Source organism: Labrus bergylta, chromosome 9 (genome assembly GCF_963930695.1).
Source record: "Labrus bergylta chromosome 9, fLabBer1.1, whole genome shotgun sequence".
NCBI classification, from domain to species: domain Eukaryota; kingdom Metazoa; phylum Chordata; class Actinopteri; order Labriformes; family Labridae; genus Labrus; species Labrus bergylta.
Genome location: NC_089203.1, coordinates 28753945 through 28766718, shown reverse-complemented (window position 1 = coordinate 28766718; position 12774 = coordinate 28753945). Strand labels below are relative to the sequence as shown.

The 12774-nt window shown below is 39.9% G+C and overlaps 1 protein-coding gene across 6 annotated transcripts in view; it reads left to right on the top strand.

Annotated features, from left to right (window-relative positions):
• gria2b (glutamate receptor, ionotropic, AMPA 2b) overlaps window positions 1–4179 on the top strand; it is a 62256-nt gene extending 58077 nt beyond the window's left edge. For 2 of the 6 annotated variants that reach the window (XM_020645082.2, XM_020645081.2), the window contains exons 15-16: window positions 1313–1447; window positions 2096–4179. In XM_020645082.2, coding sequence (XP_020500738.1) covers window positions 1313–1447; window positions 2096–2260 — 300 coding nt within the window. In that variant the 3' untranslated portion in view covers window positions 2261–4179. Of the gene's footprint in view, window positions 1–1312; window positions 1562–2095 lie in introns of all 6 variants that reach the window. The other 4 variants (XM_020645084.2, XM_020645083.2, XR_010666849.1 and 1 more) reach the window with 3 other exon arrangements.
• Window positions 4180–12774: the final 8595 nt, after the last annotated feature.

The window sequence follows — 12774 nt, the reverse complement described above, 5'->3', positions numbered from 1 at the left end:
GCTGATACTTGCATCATAAACGTGCAGACACAGTGAGTGAGAGAGAGAGAGGAGACGAGTGGAAGCATTTTTTTATAGCCATACACCAAGACATATCAACACACTTTCAACACAACATGTGTGTACCAATTAGGGGCGTAGTCATGGGAAACCAGTGCCACTCTAGATATCTGATTGGCCAACCAAGTGGCATCCAAAAAATCCTCAGTGATGATTGGCTATTTCCCCTATCAGAGGCGGGACTTGTGTTTAAATTAACTATTTGTGCTGTGTTGCAACAGGCTGCTTGTAGCTTTCCTTGCATTTCAATGAGGCACATTTTTCTTTGCTCGTTCTTAAAACTGTGACTTTGGACATTTACCCTACTTTTGAAAAGGTTTAAAAATATATTCACAGGAATATAACATCCTAAAGATACTTAAGTGTTAGTGGTTAGAGTAAATATGAAGAGATAGAAAAAATAAATACACTTCACACTTCAGGACACTCCTGCAGAAGTCAGGGCCCCAGTTATGCCACTGCACTGCTTTCCATCTCTAAGACTCTGCACACTTATTTATTGGCAGTACATTTATTTAACCCCCGAGCTGTGGGGGGTGATCTATTAGGAACACTGATCAACTGTGATCCATTGCACCACTACTCTTGTCACTTTAAAAACTCCCAACTTTCAAAAAGGTAACTGTAACTGTGTTGTCTATGGCTGTCATGTTTTCCACACACAGATATAATTTGCACCACTTTGAAAAGTTTAGAGCCCTATGTATCCATCCATCTAAAATGAATACATAGGTGTTTTTTTTTAAGCTTGAGGACCCTCACTGTACTGTATGTGTCAGACCCTGATTGGTTTATTACCGAGCTGTCTTTCTTTTTGTCTCTGTCCATAAGTAAAGGTCTTTCAGCACGTCTGTAACAGCTTAGCCCTTTGCAATGGGCAACCCATGTAAATGGTCCTTGTACAGTAAAAAAAATTGGACATAGATTCACAACACATAGATTGTAAATGCACTGCATACAAAATGCACCTGCATTCCATTTTGATTACAGTACTAACCTAACCCACTACACTGCTTCCAATTTACCCAAAGTGAAAAAAACCTTATGTTATGTCTCGTTACTTTTTGTGCTTTTGATATATTATTGGCTGTTAAAGAAACATATTGTTATAAGTAAATATAGTGGTGCAATTTTTGTGCATTTTAGTTTTTGTCGTGGTTGTGCTTTTTGTTTTATTCATGTACATTTAAATATTTTTTTTGACCTTTCACCCTTGCCCTGCCACTGACCCCTGTCTCATGTGCGTTTGCAGGAGAAGACGAGCGCCCTCAGCCTGAGCAACGTGGCTGGGGTCTTCTACATTCTGGTCGGAGGACTCGGCTTGGCCATGCTGGTGGCCTTGATTGAGTTCTGTTACAAGTCCCGAGCCGAGGCGAAACGAATGAAGGTGGCAAAGAATGCACAGAATATTAACCCAACTTCCTCGCAGAATTCACAGAATTTTGCAACTTATAAGGAAGGTTACAACGTATATGGGATCGAAAGTGTAAAAATTTAGGGGGTAGGGAACGAGGTTTTCATAAATTCCCCCAAAATGCACGCTTTTTTGGCTCCATCCGTTCCATCCTTAAGTGTTAGTGAATGACGAGGTTGGCCAAAGGATCGTATGTACTGGTGATTTATGATTTTTAATGAGAGAGAGAGAGATATCCCCCTTTTTTTAAAGCTTAAAGTTGTGTTTGTACATTTAAGTTTCCTTACTATTTGAAACCATTTTCATGTATGACTGTTGCTGGCCATGCCTGTTTATACCTCTGTCCTAGTCAAACATTTCAACAATAATGCTTGCAATGACCATGCATACGCCTTCACATGATCATTTGACTCTGCATTGTGATATCCATGGTCGTCATATTAAGTTCTCATCTACATTCTCATGTTTTGAACATTTATATCTTTTAAGCGTACACATGCTCTAACACTTCAACCTAACATGTTGCTTCCTTGTGTTGTGTATGGATCCTTTGTGTGCGTGTGAATGTCTTAAATGCCTGGCTGTGTTTGCATGTACACGTGAATCTGTGGGTGATTTTAGATGACCTTTGGGGACGCCATGAGGAATAAAGCGAGACTTTCCGTCACTGGGAGTACTGGGGAGAATGGTCGGGTGATGACTCCAGAGTTTCCTAAAGCTGTCCACGCTGTCCCGTACCCGAGACCTGACATGGGACTAAACGTCAGCCTGACAGATCTGTCCTGATCGATGAGAAACTTCTGAGTGCCTTACAATGGTTTCATTAGAGTGATCTTTTTCATGAGCCCTGCCCTCCCTCCTTCTTTTCTGGCGTTTTTTTTCTGTCTCTGTCTGCTGAAAAGGGAAAGATCGGAGATGGAGGCTGCGTTTTGTCACACACAAAGACTTGTATTGTTGCTCTCCGTCTCCATTTCTCGCCGTCTTAAACGCCTCCTTCTCTGGATGGAATTACATCTGGGAACAAAAGGGGAGGCTCTTTTTTCTATACTGATGACACCATGCTTTTCCAATCCATCTGTCTGGACTGGACTGAGACCGAAACGAGGGCTTGATTGACGGCAACGGCTGCTTCTGGGAGTTTCTGTCATCTTAACTGTCTGTGTGTGTGTGTGCGTGGGTTTGTGTGTGTGTGTGTGTGTGTGTGTGTGAAGAGCTTGAATGTGTGCGTGCATATCACAGAAAGATGTCGTCAAAAAAACACACCGTTTTCTGTAGCCACCTCCGCCAAACAGAGTTTCAAGCACACTTGATATCATCTGCATTAAGATGTGAAATTGTCATTTTTTTTCTAAGAAAATAAGAAAAAAAAGTTCATTGAAAAAATATTTTTATGTATTTTCACAAAATAGCTTTTAAATAAACTTGCTTACATACCAGTGGGATATCAACATCTTGATGTGATGAAGAGAGAAAATACTCAACAGCTTCTAGTTCCATATTTTTAAAGCCAAATACATCGCATATGGGGTGAGATGTTGAAATCATGTAATTAATTCCTATTCTAAACTTTCCTGTATATTTTATTCTTTAACATTTTGGTGTTGATATGAAATATATGTCAATGCTTGACATTTGGACTCAAACTTCTATGTTTTCTTGTTAGCGTCGGTGCAGCGATTTCTGCTTTCTTTCGTTCCTCTTTCTTTTGCTTTTCGGTGCATTTGTTGTTTTTCTGATGAGGACCAGGGTTTGTTCTACTCTCAAGACGAAATTAATCTGTTTACACGCCATGAATGCAAAACAGAAAAAAAAAAAAAGAAAAAAAAAAAGTGTGGTACGGTTTTATTGCATCACATTTTGGAGTGATGTGGAAAAGAGGCATCGTCATCCACATGGTTTACATGGTGGTACAAAAATGCCAAATAAGACAGAGTGCCAAATCCTAGTGCCAGTAGATATAAATAGAGTCTTAATATAATCGATCACTGTCATCTCAGTGAATGTAAATGATACATTCTGTAACTTTTGTAACTAGATGTACAGTTGGTGGCAATGACAGTGCTAATACAATAGCCTTTTTTTCGCTTTGTTTTCCAGTCTCCATGTATTTCGCATTGATCTGACAATGAAGTAGCACCAGTTGCATGTTGTTGCCGCAGATACTACACAACGTTTATTTCATTACTGCCGAACATGCGTTTTCATTTTAATGTTGAAGTTGTGAGGTTAACTGTTTGAAAATTGAAAATACAATGTTAGACATATATATATACGATATATACATATATACATATATTTTATATAAAAAGTTGAAATATGAAAAATAAAAGCCCCTTTCATGACTGAGTCAGAGCTACACTGGTTCCATTGAATTCTGAATCTGGTCTTATTTTTTTTTTTTAAGTCGTGCAGTCTGAGTCTACCATAAGTTACTTCCAAGACTTATGCAGACACGCACGGCTAATTATGGAACTCTTTTTACTTCACTTTATTTACTGAAATTGACCAATTAAGGGGGCAAGGGGAGGTCACTGTACAATTATTATCACTGTTGTTTTTGTACTCAAAAGATAGAAACATATACCGTAGTTGCTTATCAGTTTCATCGCGTATTCAGGCTATTCTCACTGACATTTTGTATATGGAATGTGTGCTAACTTGTTTATTTTTTGGGACTCTTTATAAATAAAAGTGGCTGATCTCTTGCTGCCTCTCAGTGTCTGATATTCATTTAGAAAGAGCAGCTGTTGACGAGGCCTCCGAGAACAAATGATGTGACTTTATTTGTTTAAAAATGTTTAAAACTCAAACGTGCTTTTTAGTTTATAACTGTTTGAACCTGAGCTGTGTTGTGCTGTAGCTATCCTTACTATGAGAGCATGTGCGGACTAGCTGCTTGATTGTCATCCCTCAGACTCTCCTGTTAAGTGCCCTGCAACCCTCAAGTGGTTTCAGTTACTCCTGGTGATTAGACTCTTGTTCAGGTTGAAGCTAGGTGAAGCTATGGCAGGCGTCACGGCTGATACCTACACTGTTTTCCATGCTGTGTACAGCGGAAAACGAGGGCCGATCGTAGCCCGGATAGCTCTTCCTGACCGGTCGGATGGATTTCTGGCATGCTCAAAATTTAACTTGGCCTACAGCTTTAACACAGTGAAAGCAGAGCCTTTGCTAAAGAGCAAGCAGCGCCTGAAATCACCATGACAACAAAGATAGCTGACCTCCAATTCTCTCTGAAAATGAACAAATTGTATAGTCCTTATGTCCCAAACCACGTGCATGTCCATATACTCCTGATCCCCACCCCCTTCTTTTAGTTTCAGCACACAATAGGTTATGCCACAGATCACTAAGGCAACCCAATTCTGCCTCATGAGCATTGTAGCTACAGTACCATCCGTCTACTTGTTAGCAAAACAACAACTTCAACTTCAGTCTGTGGGAGCTTCAAGTGAATTTTAATCACAATTGGCAATGCTCTTTAAAGCAAATTTAACAAGTAGCTCTCAGGTAGTGCTTGACAATCCTACCGTACGGTTTGAGCACGTAATTCGCTGTCTGCCGTAAATGATTGGCATCCATGACAACATTTTTTTCAAGATTTAATTTTGGGCTTCATGCCACATTGGACAGAGTTATAAAGCTGGGAAGAGAGGAGGGTTCAAATGACATGCGGGAAACCCAAGCTACCCGCTTCCAGGACTTTAGCCTCTGCACGTGTGGCATGCAAACAAACTGCTAAGCCTGCAGCGCCCCATCAAGATGTTTTTACACACAGTGCACGCCCGACTTCAGGTGAAAAGCAAAGTAACACTTCCATGTACTCATTAACTGCTTTAGCTTGCAATCTGAACAATAACAGCTAACAAGCATGAGCCAGCATTTTAGTCCGTCACAATATCTCATAGAGTACCTTTCTACCTTCTTTTCTTGACTGTTCTGTGCATGTCTCTGTTTAACTTTGCACAGCATTGCAGACTTTTCACCCAATAGAGATCTTAATAAAGAGGGGGAAGTGAACCCTCAAAGCTAACAAGCCTGCTAGCTCGTTTTGCTATTAAAAATCTGATTATTATTTCTTTTACACAATGCCACTATGGTCACTCAGCACTTATCCAAAGGAGCAGAAAAAAGACTCACAGTTATGTGTTTAAAGCAGGATAGTGATGAGGTGCGTAGAGGCCATCTTCCTTCTGCTGCTGCCGGTAATGAAGGTCACACGTCTCCATAAAGATGGTTGACTTCCCTCTGCTCCATAAAGATAACCCCTCGTCTCTCCCAATTAAGCCATGTGCTCCTCTACAGTTCTTTGAAATTCAATTTCCTCCACACCATCAGTTAATTACATCATTATTGAATCATTAAAGTCATGTTTGGCCACAATCGCTGCGTATCATAAGTGGACTGTCAGCCAGGGACAGCCGGTTTATAAAATGACTAAATGGAAACTGGGTGACATATTGACTACAGCTTCAGCACTGGCTTAGTTATTGGAAAGTTCCTCCATGAAGAACTAAAAAATATCTATAGTTTGTGTTTTCAGGTCAAGAGTTGGATGGCCGATCATTTGTTTTTATGTTTTCCACATAAATAGATTCTTGGAAATGCAGAAAGAGTGTTTCGACTCCAGCAGTCTACTTGCCTATTAAATGACTGTTGAACTAAATTGCCCCTCTGGGATTAATAAAGTCGTCTGAATCTGAATAAGTTATACAGTAGCTTCACTTTGACTCACTTCAGTGGTACGAGCCCGGAAAAAAACAAATACATTTTCTTGTGATTAACTTGCAATTCACGGGGAACCAGTTTGCTGAAATAACACAATTATGATGCAGATTTGTAGAAAAATAAAGATGCAAGCTTCGTCATGTATCTCCCCAAGAGGAGGAGAAAACACATTTTTAAAAAGCCTGTTTGTTAAATGGGGGTCAGATCGATGAATTCTGATGCTGATGTTTCAGGTACGCTGATTGGCTTTCATGACGCGGCGTGAAGCAGATTTGTGGCTGAAGTTGAAATGTTTGATCTATAATGGATGTGAGCTGCACTTTTATCCAGATATGTGTTTATAGAGGTCAATAAATCATTGTTAGATCACCGCTGATTGGATCTGGTATACATCCTTATCTCGGATAACCTTCCACCTTGCTTTTTGCTCTCCAAACTAACCGTTTCTCCTGCATACACCAAAGCCAGCTGATGTGTAATTGGTCAGTAAATGGTAAATGGACTTGAGCGATTTCGGTTTAGTGTCTTGCCTGAGGACACATCGGACAGGTTGCTGCAGGAGCTGGGGATCGAACCCTCGACCTTCTTGATAAGAAACGACGATTCTCCCAACTGAGCCACAGCTTGGACTACAAATGGAAACCAGAGCACTTCCCATGCTGACAATCCAGACCCCAGTGTACCCTTCTATGTAGAAGCTCTCCATCACAAGCCTCAAACAGGCCCCCACTCCCCCATTACAAATTCTGTTTTAAGTCACGTCAAATTCGTTCTATGATGTAAAAATACATCGTTTTGGCAACATAAACAGGGGTTTACTCTCATTGTTGAGTTTATCCCTGTGCGTCTTACTTTGATAATTTTCCCTTGCCTACATTACACTGCAGGCTGTGCATATGTGAAGCGGTGACTCATGGGATATTAGACGATATCTTGAAGAGAGGGTGAACACAAACACTTTGACTTTCCACAAAAGACACTCCTAGCTCCAGGCAGAAAAGATACTCCGCTCCCCCACAGACTGCACCTACTACTCCTCTCACATATCCTGATGTAAACGAGATGAGCTGCACGCCATCTGGAGCTGAATCAGATCAGATGGAATATGGTTACGGGACACATCTGGTCAGCTCACATATACTGTACTGATTAGTCAGGGGTTTTGCTAGGTGGAGGGCTCTTTGGATCCGATTTAGCTCGCATTTCCAAAGTTTTGGTGTATCTTCTTGTTGTCAAACATTTTGGATAAAACATGGGTGAAGTTTTGTTGTTATATCTGCAGCAGAAAAAGAGCTTGATGCCTTTTAAACAATATACGTAAGTGTGTTGGATGTTTTAACGCCCATGTTTATTTACAGATTTTATGTAACTATTTCTTGGTCGGTTAAATTAAAATTTTAATTCAGACTAGTCTAAAGGTAAGAAGACACACAAAAATGTATTTAAAAATGTCAGTAGGTGAACAATGCAACTTGGGTCCCCCCTGCAAGTTACCATCCTCATGCCTGGGCTAAATCTGGTAACGCATTCAATATGCCAGTTTTACCTGACACAGCCTACATACATTTTTGACTAAATTGTATAGATGAAAATACTGCCAAACCATGCTGTTTCTACAAGAAAACATCCTTTTACTGAGCTTGTTTACATGCAAAATGTAAAAGAGCCGGATGGGCTGTCCTGTAACGGGAGCTACAGCTAGTCTATGGCTACAACCCCGGCTAGTGACAGGTGGCTGAATTGCAGTATCCGTATAATATTTGCCCAGCATCAAGAGGCAACATACAAAAATATTTATAATTGTTTTACAGTGACATCATTCTGGTGCCGACCAGCAAGAGTGACAAGGTTTAACCGTTTAGTCTACTACACAGACACACTCATAGTTTATAGGTTGTCAAAGCCTACATAAACTGTATCCAAGAGTATTTGTGTCAATTGGGTAATTTATAAAAAATATTTATGATACTAGGATGCCATTTAGCCCCATTGTAAGTCACCAGCATTCATCACAACATGTCAGTATAAAAACAGATAAAGCGTATTTTCTACTTATCCACTGATATATTTCGGCATTTCTGTAGTTCTACTTACTTTTAAAAGGAACTTGCAAATTATTTCCAAATTCTAAAAAGTGATTAGCCAGGATATGGACCCATTTAATATGATTAACATTAAATGAGAAAAGCAGGTGGATTTTGGAAGATTTCAGTATGCGAGAGTTTCAGTCGCTCTAAAGATTAAAGGTGTTCAAGAGTTAATCCTTCCCTTTGTACGTCTTCTTGATCCTCATCCCTTTAATGACGGAGGGATTGAGTTGAGAAATGAGATAGCAGCTTGAAAGCTATATATCACAAAACATGTCTGTGTATAAAACAGAATTATGTACACATTTCAAACACTAACTGGTGGATACACATATAAAAATCTCTTATTATTTCAGATTTATACCTCCCGTGTTGTTGCACTGAATAATTTACAAGTTATTTTTCTGTTTAGGAGCCATACTGCATGGCTGCTTGACTATCAGCTGAAAAAAGAGATGCATATAACCTCAATCAGCTTTCCTTGGGGTGCAACTCTTTGTAGTTTTAGCCTTTAAATGAAGACCAATGAATTGTTAAGGGTTAGAACTGACCCATGGCTACACTGTAAACATTTTTGTCTTTAAGTAGCATTGCTGCAGCTTGAAGGTTTTAGCTGTTTATAAGTGAAGATCCATCCATTTTCTTCCGCTTATCCGAGGTCGGCAGCAAGCGCAGAAAGTCAACCCAGACTTCCCTCTGCCCAGCAACATTTTCCAGCTCCTCCTGGGGGATTCAGACGCATTCCCAGGCCAGGATATATCATCCCTCCAGCGAGCTCTGGGTTTACCCTTAGGTCTCCTTCCAGTTGGGCGTGCCCGGAAGACCACCAAAGGGAGGCGTCCAGGAGGCATCCTAATCAGATGTCCAAACCACCTCAACTGGCTCCTTTTGATTTGAAGGAGTAGCGGCTCTACTACGATCTCCCCAAGAATGTCAAAGCTCCTCACACTATCTCTAAGCTGTTTTTTTAAGTATAGATATTGTAATGTATTTAAACTAATATAGCTTCTACAAATACAATGCATATTTGTGTTGTTGATGTCTGACTTAACCAAGTGAACAACCTTTGTTACTTTTTCAATAATTATTTATTGACTTTACATTTCCTAGGAGGACTGATATCATTCCACTAATCAGTCTCCCCACCTTTGTGTAATCAAGTGTGCTCATGGGCCATTAGTTCAGCCAATCACAGTTCGGAGTGATGGTTATCCAAAATGAATCTTCACCCATGTGAGCAATCAGCCCGAGAGGAGCCAGCTTGCTTTGTCTCTTTTTCCCTTCAGCAATTTCTTGTTTGCCTGGCAGTCTATGGACATGGCGATGGGATCCTCCCCCGGGCTGTGGCTAATGATGACAGAAGGTACACAGAGAACGGCCTGAATCTGTCACCTCACATAGGAGACGTCAACAGTAGAGCTGGGGCAAGGTTTCATCTTCAGATTTATTAACTAAGGTCTGTCCGCCTGCCCCGGTGTCATTAAAATGCGTTGATCATGCATAAAAGCTCACACAACAATGATGGAGCAGACTTAAGATGCAAGAACTTTTAACATCAAGGAGGTCAGGTCGTCTGCAAAATAAAGGCGTTTTCACAGAAGGGTAATTTGTGTTGAGGGAGAAGACAGTGGGGAGAGAACACACCCCTGTGGGGCACTAGTGCAGATTGTCTTGGTGCTGGATGTGATTCTCCAAAGCCTGAACTGCTGCCTCCTGTCTTTCAGGAAGTTGGTGATCCACTGGCCGTTGGAGGCTGGCACATAAGCACATGTGAGCTGGGTCCGTTTGTGGTGGAGGATGTCAAGAATGTCCAGCAAGGGTCCTGTGATTTCATTAATATATTAAGCGCATATATTTTTCACTTTGTGGTCCTGTTTTTTCTTCTTTTATCCACCAACATTAGTAATCCTTTCACTTGCTAAGCTTATTAAGAGATAACAATACATCTAAAGAATCAGTAAACCACATTGCAGTGTGAAGAAAATTTGAAATAAATTGCAGAATTTGAAGAGAAATGGTTAAACAATATCCTGTTAAAACCAAAATAATGGACATATATTCAAATCAGGAACAATTGTGTTACTGAATCTGATGTTAAAGCACACTTAACAATGAGTTACAGATTTTTGAATCAGAGTACTTCTTCTGGCTCTTGAAGTAAATATTTAAAACCGCTTTTGTCAAAGAAGCCTTGGAGAAACGGTTTTTAATTTGTTTGTAATATTATTGTTAAGTGTCTTCCTTTTGGTTTATGTTCACTTTATATTAATGGTGGTGTATGGTAAGCCTATTCTGGTAGAGGCATGGGGCTTGTTTGTGTATGACTCAACAATGAAATTAAATCAATCAGCCTTTCAAAATCAGGATGACTGTCTAATTATTGTTTACTTGTTTACCCATTTAGGAAGGAAATCTATTTATGCATATAAGAAATCATTTTTGATTTCCAAAACTTCTGCAACCTAAAAGACAACTGTAGCTCTGCCTTGTAAAACAGCAGTACGGTTTCACTGTCGGAGGGGATGAAAGGCAAAGAACAAGCAGTGTCCATTCCTCTTGCATGAACGAGCACCTGAGCTGGTAAGACAGCGATGCTAATACAGGTCAGATTCATTTACATCACAGTGATTCAGACGGCCATGGACAGGTCTCTGTTTGTGCCTCGCAAAGCCCTACAACAAAGTGAGGCTTCCTTCAACAGAGCGAGATCACAGAATAAGCCAGTAATTGAATGTCCTTTGGTGCAATTATTTCTTTTTGATTAATAGTCCTGGAGGTAGTTGTTTGATCTAATTAATACGATCTGGTTTTGCCTTTTGGGATGATTAGAATTAATTTTATCTCACAAAAGAAAGCTTAAAGATGTTAAATTATCCCTTTTGTCTCTCGTTAAGATCTTGTCATAACAAGTGGGTACATTGTACTTCCAATTTCAAGACGTTAGATAATATGACATATCTCAAAGACATTTCTTAATCATTGTGTTATATGCAGCATATTTACAGAAGTTGTTAACACTGGTTAAGATAGATGAACATTGATTGGCCCTTGGAGTAAATTAACCCCAAATGTCTTCTCCTGCAAGCTAATCAATTATCGTATTGTCAGGAAGAATATGCACACTAATTAGTGTTGAGACAAGAAGGATGATACTAGCACCACGTCTATAATCTACACAGGGGGAAGAAACTGTGTTATATACTGATATAATTAGAAAAGACGTGTACTTACTGATGGCAATGCAAAAAGAAATTATGCAAGAGCGTTTAAGTATATAAGCTTTAAAGGCAACCAAACCCAACTGACTCCATTAGCCAGTAAAATAAAAGAAACCTGAGCATTTAACAGAAGGTCATCTCTTCAGCTCTTTCGAACCAAATAACTCATAAAGAATAATTAATCACATTTATATGCAGGTCGGTAGAGACGTGAATTTAATGCCTGGGTGCAAAGTCCAACAATTATTATTTATTACTGTCTGGAACTGAGTGCACTGCATTTCACATTTTATAGACTTTCTTCGAGGATGAAGTTTTTTTTGTACCAAAGTCTGTGCAGGAAAAGTTAACTTTACCAACCCTGATTTCACATGTTGATTTGTGAACTGTTGCTTTGAAGGCTCAATTTTGTCATTTTTTCTGTCACTATTTAGTTTCTTTGATGAGACCCTATTTGGACGAGGGAGGGGGAACAATGTGCCAATTTACGATCAAGTTGTGTGTTTGATATGGTCGCGAATTTTCAATTACAGGTAGCCAATCCCCAAGCATACTCTGTCTTGCTTCACGGTTTATTTTACTACAAATTCAACTAAACAAAAGAACATGTGGTACTGGTCACACTGTAAACCTAAAGTTTTCCCACACAACGGATTTGAAGATGCAGGAGGGTCTTCTAGTGCCTTCATGTTATCTTGCAACTCCTTATACGTTGCCTCATGATTTGTTGTGTCTCCTTCTTCTTCTTCGTTTGTTGTTTAATAGTGGTGAGAAAACAGGTACGATCATAACTGCCACCTGAACTGGGGTGTAGATGCTGCCATGGATTAAGATTTAAGATTTCAGATTTACTTTTTTATTGATCCCCGCAAGGGGAAATTTCAGTTTTTACACTCTTTAAGTCATGAACACACACATGCTGAAATATATACACACATGCAGAAACAGGATCCTATGGACATGCACTAATGGAGAGAAGCCAGAGTGACGGAGCAACCCACAGTGGGCGCTCCTGAGCTGATGGTGGGGAGGGGGTTTGGTGCCTTGCTCAAGGGCACCTGATGATTGTCTCTCCATTCCACTTCAACGATTTCAGCTTATAACTACATGTACCAAACTGTGTCCAAACCGTGTCAGTTCGGGAGGAATACCATTTCCAATACAGGCCTAATTAAGACTGAATGTGAGCATGTGCATGAAAATGTGAATTTAAGAAATAGGGGAATTTTTCATTATGGCTTTATACAATCAGGGTTATTTCTTTTGC